Source organism: Chiloscyllium punctatum, chromosome 39 (assembly GCF_047496795.1).
Source record: "Chiloscyllium punctatum isolate Juve2018m chromosome 39, sChiPun1.3, whole genome shotgun sequence".
In the NCBI taxonomy this organism is placed as follows: Eukaryota; Metazoa; Chordata; class Chondrichthyes; order Orectolobiformes; family Hemiscylliidae; genus Chiloscyllium; species Chiloscyllium punctatum.
In genome coordinates this window covers 63440511-63454911 of record NC_092777.1, presented here as the reverse complement: position 1 = coordinate 63454911, position 14401 = coordinate 63440511, and the positions used below count along the sequence as shown (strand labels likewise).

Sequence of the window (14401 nt, the reverse complement as noted above, 5' to 3'; positions counted from 1 at the left end):
AGGATGCTGCCTGGGATGGAACATTTAAGTTTTGAGGAAAGGTTAGATGAGATTGGGTTGTTTTCGCTGGAGCAAAGAAGACCGAGGGGTGACGTGATTGAGGTGCAGCTGTTTCCTTCGTTGAAAGGTCAGTCGTGAGGGGACGCAGGTTCAAGGTCAGGGGCAGGATGTTTGGGGGGAGGGGGGTTGGGGTGAAGAAAAACCCTTTTACCCTGAGGGTGGCGATGGTCTGGAATGTGCTGCTTGGGAGGGTGCTAAAGGCAAGTGCCTCCTATCCTTTATAACGTTCCTGGATGTGTATTTGGCATGTTGTAACATTCAAGGCTGTGAGCCAAGCGCTGGTAAATGGAATGAGGTTGAAGGTCAGGTGTTTCTCAGATGCCAAGGGGCTTGATGGGCTGAAAGGCCTCTCCTGCACTGTTTGATTGAATGATCTAATGATTCTGGTACATTGTGCTGTAGTTTGGATCAGGCTCCAGCTGCCCCCTCAGGGAAGTTTGAACAATCCTGTGACACTTTTGAAGAGCATGGGAAATCCCCTCTTTCCTGGTGAGCGGAAAAGATAGGCAGGCTGGGTCTCATCCCTCGCAGGAAAAACAGAGGGGAACTCATAACAGAAGTAATTACATCTGTGAAATGTTTTGATACTGTGGATGCGCAGAGGATGTTTGCTTTTGTGGGAATGAGCATAACCAGAGAGCATCAGCATTCGACAATCACCAAGAAGCATGACACAGGTTGGCGGAACATCGAGGGCTAAAGGACCCGTACTGTGCTGTAATATTCGATGTTAAATCCCATCAGGCATTCGGGCAAACCTCGTTCTGCAGGGAGCGGTGGGAATGTGCAACTCCCTTTAAAGGGAAGCATTTGTGCGATCAGAGTTAAAATGGGAGATGTGGATATAGCATAAACCCCATTTGTGTTTGTGATGTATATCATGATTCTATGCTGTCGATCTTATTTCATTAAAATTTATCCCTGAACCAATGTCAATCAAACAGGTAGCGCAGGGAATTAAGTATATTGTTGTTTGTAGCCACCGAATGGTGTTGAACTATCAGGACAGAGATGAGAGACTCTCAAAATATTGTCCGGGGTAAGCCCCCATATTACCAAGTCAGCAAAGCATCAGCCTGATGCTGAACAGCTCAGTTGGCTGGACAGCTGCTCTGTGAGTGATACCGACAGCATGGGTTAAATTCCCACATTAGCTAAGGTCACCATGAAGGACTCACCTTCTCAACCTTTCCTGTTGACTGACTGTGTTGTGCTGACCCTCAAGTTAAAGCCCCCACCCCCACCCCCACCCCCCAGTTATCTCTCTCTAACCAGAGAGCAGCAGCCCTTTGGACTGGTAGGAGTATTTTAACAAATACAATATAGCCAGCTACACTTCACACATCATGGGGGGGGGCGGGAAACCTGCTTTACATCTAAATACCCCTTTGAAAGTTTGCTGATAAAGACCTACTTTGTTCTAGTTTTTCTATCGAAGCCTGGCAGATAGTAACAGCAAATCTCTTCAGGTGGTTTGCAGTTAGCAAGGTTCTGACTGTAGGCCAGCATCTCCTACTAACAAAGCTCCCAACACCACGTCCAACATTTGCAATGAGACAGCATTTACAAAATAATTCTGAGTTTGTGAACAATAATGCTTGACAACCAATTTAGGCTTGTCATTTGGGGCTTGCTGTGTAGGGTATTTGTATGTTCCAGAAGCTATGTAGGTTAACACACAGGGCACTTTACTTTACAGACAAGAGGAGCGTGTACAGTCAATCACCACAATAAAATAAGTAATCAACTCAGTTGTACAGCATGGAATGGGACCCTTGGGTCCAACTCATCCAGTGACAGCCATTCTCTGGTTTATTTCTCAGGTTAAGTTCTTGACTAAATCAGAATTAGCTTTCCTGGTTTAAAATGTTAACAATGTGTAGCAGTTAATTGTCAGTCACCATTAGCTGGTTCCTTATTCATTCTCCAATGGCTCTACCAATCAGGGTCCACTTTTCAACCAATCAGCACTCTCCTTTCAAAATATAAAATGTTGTTTACCCTTTTTTTTGGGTACATTGTCCTGATATAAGATTTTTTTAAAACTTCAACAAAATGTCTTGTTTTTTTAGCAATACTCCAGCTTGGTATAGCCTTCTGTCTATATTTACTTTCAAAGTTTTGACATTCCTGTGTTGTAGAAAATATGGCAGCCACTTTGAACAGAGCTATGTCACAAAACAGCGATGAGACGATGGTCAGAAAATCTTTCCCTTACATGAAGGCCAGAGAACTGGTGTTCTGGTCAGCTCCGTATAAAGGCTGTGCCATATTGTCCATGGAAAAGAAGGGCAGGGAGGCTGAGCCTAGCATCAGAGAGTGACTTACACAGAAAGGTCAGAAGAAACTAGACTTGTCTGCATTGATAGGAAACAATGGGATGGGAGAGAAATGCAAGATATTGAGTGGACTGGAAAGAAAACCTATTGATTCTGAGCACAAGCAAAGTAGTGACTGTAAAGCCAAGGGAACACAATGAACTGCAAGTTCAAGAACAGCGTCAGGAAGCTTTCTTACCATGAGTAATCCATAAGAGATACAAAAGAGACCTAAGGGGCAACTTTTTCATAAAGGTGGTACGTGTATGGAATGGGCTGCCAGAGGAAGTGGTGGAGGCTGGTACAATTGCAACATTTAAAAGGTATCTGGATGGGTATATGAATAGGAAGGGTTTGGAGGGATATGGGCCGGGTGCTGGCAGATGGGACTAGATTGGGTTGGGGATATCTGGTCGGCATGGACGGGTTGGACCAAAGGGTCTGTTTCCATGCTGTGCATCTCTATGACTCTATAAATGGAGACTGTGATGTGAAATCATTAATATCATAGAATCCCTACAAAGTGGAAAGAGGCCATTTGGCCCAAGAGTCTTCGTCAACCCTCTGAAGAAAATTTCCCCTCCCAGACTGATGCCCTCTACCCTATCTCTATAATCCGATATTTCCCATAGCTAATCCACTTTGCCTGCACATTCCTGGATATTATGTGTAATTTAGCATGACCAATCCCAATCTGCACCTCTTTGGATCATAGGAGGAAACCTAAGCCAACAGGAGGAGAATGTGCACAATGTACCCCTCAAGGGAAGTGAGTTTGATGGCCCCTCATTTCAGAGTGGACTTATCCTTGATCTTCTAGCTCATCGTGTCCAGCTGTTTTTCTCCCGCTCAATCTGTTTACCAACAACTAACAGCTTTGACAAAGGGTCAGTTAGACTCAAAACGTCAGCTCTTTTCTCTCCTTACAGATGCTGCCAGACTTGCTGAGATTTTCCAGCATTTTCTCTCTTTTTTTTGGTAACTTTTTTTTGGGGCCTTTAAGGTAGTAACATGTTCCAAAATGCTGAACAGGAATTTTATAATTCAAAACGTTGCACAGATCCATAGAAAGATAGATTGGATCAGGTGACCAAACCTTGGTGAAGAGGGTAATGTTTTTAAAGGATTGAGAAAGATTGAAACAGGCTGTTCTGGAGATCTGAGCCCAGGTAGGTAAACACTCAGCCACCAGTGAAAGTGTAATTTAGATCAAAGATTGGCTGGTTACTGAAATGGAGACATCCAGCAGAGAAAGTGGCAGCGAACTAAAAATCCAGAATTTGCAGATTTTTTTTTCAATTACCCTGCATTTTCGCTTCAATTTTTCCCCACGTCAGGAAGACCCCAAAATCAACCAAACCCACTCCTGCATGCAACACTCTGACTGACTGACTGGTATACCCTGGACGCACTCTCCCTCTCAACTGACCCAGTCAGAAACTCAGCTTGTCTCTGTGCATTCCTGACGAAGGGCTTTTGCCCGAAACTTCGATTTTTCCTGCTCCTCGGATGCTGCCTGACCTGCTGTGCTTTCCCAGCACCACTCTGACCTAGACTGTGGACCTGCCCAGCCGGGCTGAGCAAACATGACCGTACCATAGACACCTTTTCAGCGTAGCTGTTCAACCAGAAACTTAACCTCCACACACTGCCTCCTCCCATTGCCTCCCCTGTTAACCCCTTCTAAAGATAGTTCCTCCTGCTGATGCCTGTCAGGGGGAGATTTAAGGTTGGTGATGACATCAGGTTTAAGTCTAATCCTGTTCTCACCTTATTCTGGACAGTGGGAATGTTTCAACACCATCTCTCCTCTTCCCCCCCCCCCATACGCAGTGCCTATTTCCCATCAACTGAATGTGGATTTTTTTCCTTTGCACAGAAAGTGGCTGCTTTATAAACCGACTTCCATTCAGACAGGCCGCTGAGCTGCAAGATTTGTAAATGGAAAGGCTGGAGGCTATTTCTCTCTCTCTCTCTCTCTCTGGCATATAAAATGTGCTTTCCTTTTTTTTAAAAAAAAGGAAAATAAGAAAGCAGTTTTCTCTTCTGGAAGAGACGCACGGAGAAGCGAGGCTCGCACATAATAACCAATGAAAGCTGCATCACGAGGGGGAGGGTGAAGAAGTTTTACTGCAACACATTGCAACAGCGATTGGCCAAAAGTGGGTCAACTCCACCTCTTTCACATGACTTGACTTTAGATCCCTGCAGTCCCAGAGAGAGAGAGAGAGAGAGAAGAGAGGCGTTAATGTGCTGGCTGCCTGAAACAGTACACACAGGGGGAGAGAGAGAGAGAGACACACACACACACAGAGAGAAAACAAAATATTATTCTGCTCGCTCCTTGACGTCAGGTTTTTTTTTGGGAAAGGGAGGGAGAGGAGCGAATGGAAACGGGCTGAGGAGATCATCAGGACTGAATCCATCTCCTGCACTTTTGTTTTTAAAAACATCAAGCCCTCCTTTTTTTTTTCTTTTCTGATTTGTTCAAGCTGTGAATTTATTAATTTTCCCCCTTGCATTCTGGAGAAGGTCTTTTTTTTTCTGAACACAAGGTTTACAAAAAAAAATGTCCCGCCCGATCTCTTTAAATCCCCGTTTTCTACCCCCCAGCCACGGAGTCCTGAAATCTCTCCTGGAGAACCCGGTGAAACTGCCTCTGCGCTATGAGGAAGGTAAACGGGGCACGGGGCTGGGGGAGACTGGGGGGGGGGGCATGGGGCTGGGGGAGACTGGGGGGGGGGGCATGGGGCTGGGGGAGACTGGGGGGGGGGGGGGGGGGTCATGGGGCTGGGGGAGACTGGGGGGGGCACGGGGCTGGGGGAGACTGGGGGGGGGGCACGGGGCTGGGGGAGACTGGGGGGGGGGGGGGGTCATGGGGCTGGGGGAGACTGGGGGGGGCACGGGGCTGGGGGAGACTGGGGGGGGCACGGGGCTGGGGGAGACTGGGGGGGGGCACGGGGCTGGGGGAGACTGGGGGGGGGCACGGGGCTGGGGGAGACTGGGGTGGGCACGGGGTTGGGGGGGGGCTGGGGGAGACTGGGGGGAAGAGACTGGGGAGGGCACGGGGCTGGGGGAGACTTGGGGGGGGGGAAGGGGCTGGGGAAGACTGGGGGGAACAGACTGGGGAGGGCACGGGGGGAGGGGGGAAGGGACTGGGGGGGCACGGGGCTGGGGCAGACTGAAGGGGAAGGGGCTGGGGGGGCACGGGGCTGGGGAGAGGGGGAAGAGGCTGGGGGAGACTGGGGGATGGAGGGGGCACAGGAGAAGGGTGCATTAGGGTGATGGGTGTACTGGGGAGCATAGGGGCAGGAATGGGGGTGTTGGAGTGGGTGGACGCAGGAGAGGGGCCGGCGGGGGGGAGAAAATGGATGTGGTAGTGGCGGGCCACGGTCGGTGGGGGGCAAATGGGCATACGAGAGGGATGTCCGGGGTAGGGGTGAACGGTGCACGAGAGGGGGTCAGTGGGGGGGGGTGGGGAAACGGGTGCACGAGAGGGGGTCAGTTGGGGAGGAACGGGTGCACGAGAGGGGGTCAGTGGGGGGGGAACGAGTGCAGGAGAGTGGGGTACTGGGAGGGGTTAGGTATGTGGGAGCTAACTGGTGGAGAGAGGGGACAGGGGACTGAGGGAGGGAAGGGAGAGGCAAGTCTTCAGGTTTTGTAGGAGATGTGAATAGGAAGAAACCAGATGGGGCAGTAATGGGGGCAGTGGGGTAAACTGAGAAGGACCAGGGTGATGAGAGAGTGAGTGAACAGAGAGGGTGGGAGAGAGAGAGAGAGAGAGAGAAGAGAGCAGGCAGTGTAGCTTAGGGTGTTTGAAATGAGCTAGCTCAGATGGTGTAGAGAGATCCACTGCAGTAAATGACCCAGCGGCAGCACAGACCAGACCAGACCAGACAATGAGGCTGTGGCAGTAGTGAGTGAGTGGAGCCTCGGGCAGTGAGCGGTTCCTCGGCACACTCTGATGGAATGGGGGAATTCTGCAATTAACTGCAGTAAAATGTGTTGGGAACTGGGACAAGAATGTGACAGAATGATGTAGTATGTAGTAATGTAGAGAGCCATCATATTATAATGTGATTGTAGTCCTGGACTGTGCTGTTATGTATACAGTACTATGGTCCTGTTACAGGGCAGTGCTTAAAACTGAACTTCGTCAGGTGCCTAAGCTGAATTCTTCATCTGAAATGTAATCAGGGTTAGTGTCAGGCAGCACCTTGGCAAAGGAGTTGAGGTTAGTGCCAGGAATGGTGCCCAGAAGATTGTTACCAGCTGAATTTCACTCGTAATGTCTGCTAGAAACTGTTGGGCATTGTGATTGTTAGCTCCCTCTGCTAATGGTGCCCAGGGGTTTGGGGAATAAACAATGTTGATGTTACTGACTTGGATCCTCACCATTCCGACTCACTGCTGCTGGATTGAGGGAACAGGATCCTGAAACACATCAGGAGACCCTCTGGAAAACTTGGTCAAGACTTCGCCAACATTCTGGCAATATTTATTCTGGGAACGTCTCGGAGAAACTCACCTGAAAAACGATTAAACTGTGCTACTCCAGCATGAAGGAATATGGAGGGGAAAAGGGGAGTGTTTGGTCATGGACAATTTCCACAGGTCTGGAAAATCTCACTGTCCTATAAGAAGATGTGAGTGAGACCAACTGAGGAGAAGGAGACGCAGAACCGTGAGGTGGGACCTACCTCAGCGACAGGACTTCACTCTTTCCCCGGTGCTGCCCCGGAGACTCTGTGCCCTGCTGTCTGGTGCTGGAGCCACATCGTAATGTTCTACTATGTCATCACAAGCCATCCATCTTTCCACAGAAAGTGGCTTTGAGGAGTCCAACCAATACCACAACCATTGCACCGAACCCATATTTGAATGATAAATTATTAGGACTCTGATTTAATACGTTAAGATATTTTCAACTCAAAATTGAGCCAAATTCAAACATCAAACAAATGTGTCATTAGCATCACACCCATGTAGTGCCCATTTTCATTGGACGGCCAAAATGACCCTCTGTGAGCCCTTCCGGGACCATAACCCATTACGCAGTGTGAGGTTTGACGGGGCTGTAATCCTGTTACCTGGTGGGATCCTGAGGACTACAACTGTACAGTATACCGTAATCCAACTATACCACATCTGTGGATCAGGATAGAGTCATGATTCACTGTTAAACCTCAATACAAACAGCCAGTCTGTTTTTCTGAAGCCCGTTTTCAGAAGGAGCTCACGATGAAGTTATGACAAACCTGTATGAAACACTGGCTTAGCTTCAAATGGAGCAGTCCATCCATTTCTGGGCACCACCTTATAGGACAAGTACATGGATCAGTGATGTGGCAAGGTTGGAGAACCTCAAGCTGTTACTCCAGGAGAAGAGAATAGTTCGGATTTGACTGAAGTTCCTCAATCATGAAGGGTGTGAACAGCAGTAAGTGGTGGAGAGACTGCTTCCATTGGTGGGGTGGGGGTGTGGGGGGGGGGGGGGGGGGGGGGTACAGTGTCAGGAACCAGAGGGCATAGGTTTAAAGTTGATTGTGACAGTGACATGAGGCAAAATTCTTTTGTGAAACAAGTGGGGATCTGGCATACACAGTCATGGAAGTGGATTGAGTTCTTCAAGTGGCTTTTAAGAGAATTGTTTCAATATCAGTTGCAATGCTGGAGGAAGAGGCAGGTGAGTGAGAGGAGGGGAGTTGCTGTTGCAGAGGGCAAGTACAGATCCAATGGTTGAATGGCCTGTGCTCTAACAGTTCTACCAGTCTGTCTGGAGGTGATCCCTTTTAGTTGGATGTTCCTCGAAGCACTTTCTCTCCGGCTCCTGCCTCCCGAGAGGGCAATGGGAGGGAAGTGTAGGAGCATGTGTGCAAAGATCACAACAGGAAATGTCTTATTTGTTGTTTTGTTTTGCAACTAAGATTCCAGTTTTTCATCTTTTTGAAGGTTTCAACAAAGAAGAGAAGGAGAAACAGCTGGAAGATGAGGCTGCAGGAAGCACAGTCCCACAGTTAGCTTTCCTGGGACCCACACTGTGGGACAAGACATTGCCTTATGATGGGGATACCTTCCAACTGGAGTATATGGATCTCGAGGAGTTCCTGTCCGAGAATGGAATCCCACCAAGTCCATCCCAGCAGCAGGAGTCCAGCCAGCAGCACCCACCCTTACAGTCGCCTGCTGCCTCCCATGGACCCCCAATGGACCTCAGCAAGGCCAGCACCTCTGTCCATCTGGGCCTTAACCCTCCGAACCTCCTCCAGAGCCCTGTCCGAGCAGGTAATCTCTGCCCCTGAGCAATTTGCAAACACAGACCCCCTCTTCCCACCAGCCCCACCGCGACCCCCCCCCCCCAAAAACAAACTGCTCTGATCAAATGTAATCAAAAACAGAAATTGCTGGAAAAGCTCAACAGGTCTGGTAGCATTGGTGGTGAGAAATCACAGTGAACGTTTCGAGGTGCGGTGACCCTTTTTCCTGAGGAAGGGTCACTGACCTGAAACGTTAACTCTGGTTTCTCTCCACTGATGGTGCCAGACCTGCTGAGCTTTTCCAGCAATTTCTGTTTTTGATTCCGATTTCTAGCATCTGCAGTTCTTTTGAGTTTCTTAATTTAGTATTTTTTTTAGAAGTATAGTCTCAGTCGCAGTGCATGACGCACTGCCGCTAGTTGGCACACAACCAGATCTCCAACTATATAAACCTGTTTTTAATTAGATTGAGGAGTCAGCATTAGCCTAGGACGCCTGTGGACCCAGCACCTCAGGCAGTGCAGTATTCCCTCAGCGGTGCACTGGAATGTGAATTGTGTACTCTGTTCTGTAAAGTGAGTTTGAATATCTTTGTTTGCTTTATCTCCCATGAACCATGCCTGACGTGCAGCAATCTCTCCCTCTCTACTACAAACTAGAAACTTACTTAAATGTAGATCCAGGCTCAGAAATTGAGTTTACTACTCTCCCGATAGCATCTCCTTCCCCCAGTGGGAGCAGGGCAGTAGGATGTTAATTTTGTAATTAATCTTGTGGGTTTCAACCTGATCATACAGGTAGATATGTTGTTGTATAATGTCAGAATATGCGAAAAGTTGGTCTTGAAATTGGAGGTAATTGTTCCGGATTAGCTGTGGAGTTATTAGTGATTACATTTTGATATAGTTATACAGGATGCAGTTTCCCCTTGGTGCCCACCTGAACTTTGATTTCACTGCAGTTAAATCCTCAGCAAACTTGTAACTAAAGCTGTTTCTGAATGTTCTAAGACCCATGTTTGCAGAAGCAGTAAGAGTTCCTCGGCCTTCAAATGGATTTCTATCACTTTGCCTTTTGTTAATCCACCTGTCACCACTGTCTCCTGTGAAGCCATTTGAAGTTCAGGGATTCTCGTTCATTGTGTTGGGTTTATCTGTGGTTTGACCTTCCTTTTGTTCCACTTGATTTGTGATGTGACTTCACCTGAACTTTTCTCAGATGGTTAGTATTTACAGCAGACGAAAGGGCCATTTGGTCCAACTGAACCATATGTATTTTGTGTTTGTTTGTGGGACCTCGCTGTCACTGGCTGGGCCAGTATTTATTGTCCATCCATAGTTTCCTTTAAGGTGGGGGTGAGCTGTCGCCTTCAGCTGCCGTGGCCCACCTGCTAGGGGTTAACCCACAATGCCCTTGGAGGCAATTCCAGGATTTTGACCTAGCGACACGGAAGGAGTGATGATACACTTCCAAATCAGGGTGGTGAATGGTGTGGAGAGCAACTTGTAGGGGTGGTGTTCCCATGTATTTGCTGCCCTTGTACTTCTAGATGGAAGTGGACATGGTTTGGAAGGTAGGACCTTTGGTGAATTTCTGCAGTGCATCTTGTAGATAGTACACTCTTCTCCTGAGCATCGATGGTGGAGGGAGTGGATGTGGTGCCAATCGAGGGGCTGCTTTGTCCTGGATGGTGTTGAGTTTCTTGAGTGTTGTTGGAGCTGCCTCCATCCAGGCAAGTGGGGAGTATTCCATCACACTCCTGACTTGTGCCTTGTAGATGATGGACAGGTTTTGGAGAGTCAGGTGAGATGCACATTGCAGTATTCCTCACCTCTGACCTGCTCTTGTAGCCACTGTGTTCATGCTACTATAAGCAGAAGGGTGAAGTGGAAAAGTGATATTCATGAGTAATCCAGAGACCCAGGCAAATGATCTGGAAGCATGGGTTTGATTCCAATCACAGCAGATGGTCAATTTGAAATCAATGAAAACATGAAATAAAAGTTAGCAAAATGGCAACCATTGTCAGCTGTTACCAAATCTCATCTGGTTCATTCATGTCCTTTAGGGAAGGAAACCTGCCGTCCTTTCTGCATCTGGCCGACATGTGACTCCAGACCCAGAGCAATGAGGTTGATATTTAACTCCCTCTGGGTTCTTAAGGATGCCCAACAAGTGCTGGCCCAGTCAGTGCCACCCACATGCTGTGTGAGAGTTTTACAGAAGCCTCCTAACACTCCAACTCCTCAAACACTGTTAGAATATTGCTTCTTACCTCCTGTATTTATTCAGCTTCCCCTCCAATGCCACTGTGATTTGTCTGAACCATGCTGCTTGGCAACTGTTCTACATTCTCAACATTCACTTTAATTAATGTTCTCCTTTATTTCCTATTTGATTTATTACTGAATATTTTTGCATTTATAATCCCTAGTTCTGGTCTCCTCCCCCCCCCCCCCCCCCCCCCCCCCCGAAGTGAAAGCTATCTTCACTGTAAATCCCTTCATAATCTTTAAGCTTTTATCAAGTCACTGCTTGGCTTTTTATGTTGAAAATCCAAGTTTTGTTCATACTTTTCCCACTGTGTACAGGTTCTCAGATCACCTGGTGAGCTTGAGGTGTGTGATCTTCCCCAGTTTCAATGGAACTTGGTGGGTGTTTCCTGGGTGATGGTAACGATCGAGGGGTGATCCCTCAATCTGTAGTAAAGGCTGGGACGTGGAGATGAAAATCAACCATGATCTAATTAAATGGCAGAATAATCTTGAGAGAGATCTTCCTGTTTGTGTCAAAGGAGATATAGTTACTATATATATATTTGACAACATTAATTTTGCACATATGTTAATGTGTTCTAACTTGTGCCACATTAATAAAAAGAATTACCAGCTGTGTCATAACTGTTGAGACCTCTGACCTAAAACCTAACCAAATATGAGCGGGGCATGCAAGCTCTAGGGTTAAGAGAATGGAGAGCTGAGAAATCCATAGTTTTAACATCCCAAGAAAGAATGAGCTATGTCCAGTTCTGGTCACCCAGTTATGGGAAGGATATTAGAAAACAGGAGAGGGGCCAGAAGAGATTCCCCGGGATAGAAGGTTTGAGTTATAAAGAAAGGCTGGGACTTTTTTCACTGGAGCGTAGAAGGTCGAAAGGTGACCTGATAGTAGTTTATAAAGTAATGAGAGTTAGTGGTAGTTGTCTGTCCCCTTGGATGTGGGATCTCAAGATGAGGGGCTACATATTTAAGGTGAGAGGAGAAAGCTTTTTAAAAAGGATGTGAGGCAAATTTTTAACACAAGGTGCTTGGTGTATGGAATGAATATCCTGAGGAGGTGATGAATGTGAGTACAATTACAGTGTTTAAAAGACATTTGGATAAGTACATGAATGGGCAAGGCTGCTGAGGGACGCTGACGAGGAACAGGCAGGTGGGACTACTTCAGTTTAGGATTGTGTTTGGCTTGGACTGGTTGGACTGAAGGGTGTGTTTCAGTGCTCTATGATTCTGATTATGTTTAAGTTACTAGTTTCTTAAGTCATCATTCTTGTCATGGCAAGAATGGGCCAAACATTTTTTTTTCAAAAAAAATGAATTGCTGGAGAAACTCAGCAGGTTTGGCAGCATCCGTGAAGAGAAAAGAGTTGATGCTGACAGTCCAGTGACTCTTCAAGGTTCTGAAGAAGGGTCACTGCACCCGAAACATTAACACTCCGGCAATTTCTGTTTTTGTTTTAGATTTGCAGCATCGGCATCGTTTGGTTTATTAAACGGAGAATGTTTGGGGGACATTTTTAAAGATAGAGAAAGAAGTCCAGAGGAACGGTGTTCCTAATTAAATTGACAAAATAAATATTGAGTGTGTGATGGGAATCAAGTGGAGCTAGGAGGGAGAAGGTTAGGGAACCAAACTTGAATATGTTTCAGCTACTAAAGCCCAACTTTCCTTTTTTCAAAAAAAAAGACATAATGGGAAACTTTTATAAAAGGAGACTTCAAGAGTCTATGTTTTACAGAGAAATCAAAAGGATTTCAAAGATCTGTAATTAACTGATGGTACTTACAAGACAATTTATGGTTAGCAATTATATCAGTGATCAGTTGTATAAGAATCAACAATCTCATCTTTCTGTTCAGCGATGGTACATCTTCACCACCAGGGTGATGCCAACCGTATGGGTTCAATTCCTGCACTGGCTGATGTTATGACCATGAAGGACCCTCCTTCTCCCCTTCTCCCCTTCTCCCCTCGCCTGAGGTACGGTGACCCTCGGGTTCACCCTCCACCAGCCCTCTCGCCCCCTTTCCCTCTCTAATGAATTGGAGATGCCGGTGTTGGACTAGGGTGGACAGAGTTAAAAATCTCACAACACCAGGTTATAGTCCAACAGGTTTATTTGGAAGCACTAGCTTTCGGAGCGCCACTCCTTGATTAGGTAGCTCCACAACCACCTGATGAAGGAGCAGCGCTCCGAAAACTAGTGCTTCCAAATAAACCTGTTGGACTCTAACCTGGTCTTTTGTGATTTTTAACACACTCTCGAATGTGAGAGTAAGATTATGATGACTTTACCTTTAACTGTTCCATATGTACAGCACTGAGTTCCTAGCTGAAATAACTTGCAAAGTAAAATACAGAATATATTTCTGAAAATACCACTCCCCTTCACTGTACTGTAGATCAATTGATCAGGCTCCATCTAGTGACAGATGGGTGTAGGGAGCAGAGCTACTTGCACAGAATTACATCTGCCACTGGGTGGAGCCCACAGCATCAGTGTGAGCTCAGAGAGGGAGTCAGCAGCAAATACCGGGGAAGTCTGGGGCTGTGTGGGGCAGGACAGACTGTGGGAGGGTGGAATGCAGGGGAGCTGAGGCCTAGGATGGAGGCAACATCAGGAGCGAGGGCTGGAACTAGGAATAAGCACTAGAGCAGACGTGCTGGCAGGAGAGACCACGTGAGAATGCAAAGCACAGAAGAGGACCCCTATGACAAAGAGCCCTAAAGTAACCCTTAACAGCATAACGTGGATATATCGTCACTACCTCATTGCTGGCATTACAGCAGTGGAGAAGAGGGTGAGTGAACTGATCACGACACGCTGCCCATGGTGTTATTGAAACAGGGAGAAAAGGGACGTGGTGTAGGAATAGGGGACAGCATAGCTAGGGTGTGGACACTATTCTCTGTGACAAAGACAGTCCTGAATGCTCTGTTGCCGACCTGGTGCCAAACTGAAAGGCCTCTCTTCTCAATTAGAGGGAAATTTGGAGAGGGATGGGGGAAGAGCCAATAGTTGTGGTCCATATTGTGGTTCCCTGCTTGTCCTTGACGAGGTGGTGCTGAGCTGCTTCTGAATCACTGTGTTCAGTTTGAACCTTTGTATGGGACAGTACATGTGAAATCTAGACACCTACCTGAGTTTTGTCTGCAGTCCTGAGTTGTTGGGTGTGTACTGCAGTGGTTACCATAAGCTGCACTATAGCTAGTGATAGAAGGCTGGCAATCTATTAATACAGACAATATCTTTCTCCTCTGAGCCACCAACACCACTCCCACTCAGAATTACAGAATCCCTACAGTGTGGAAGCAGGCCATTCAGCCCATCAAGTTGACCCCAACCTTTCAAAGAGCACCCACCCCACCCCTGTAACTCTCTATTTCCTGTAGCTAACCCATCTGGCCTGCACATCCCTGGACACTATGGGCAATGTCCCATGGCCAGTCCACCTAACTTGTACATCTTTAGACTGTTGGAGTTCC

At 47.2% G+C, this 14401-nt stretch overlaps 1 protein-coding gene across 2 annotated transcripts in view; it reads left to right on the top strand.

Annotated features, from left to right (window-relative positions):
- Window positions 1–4584: 4584 nt before the first annotated feature.
- LOC140464158 (hepatic leukemia factor-like) overlaps window positions 4585–14401 on the top strand; it is a 56281-nt gene continuing 46464 nt past the window's right edge. For both annotated transcript variants that reach the window (XM_072558966.1, XM_072558965.1), the window contains exons 1-2: window positions 4585–5053; window positions 8331–8663. In XM_072558966.1, coding sequence (XP_072415067.1) covers window positions 4948–5053; window positions 8331–8663 — 439 coding nt within the window. In that variant the 5' untranslated portion in view covers window positions 4585–4947. The remainder of the gene's footprint in view (window positions 5054–8330; window positions 8664–14401) is intronic.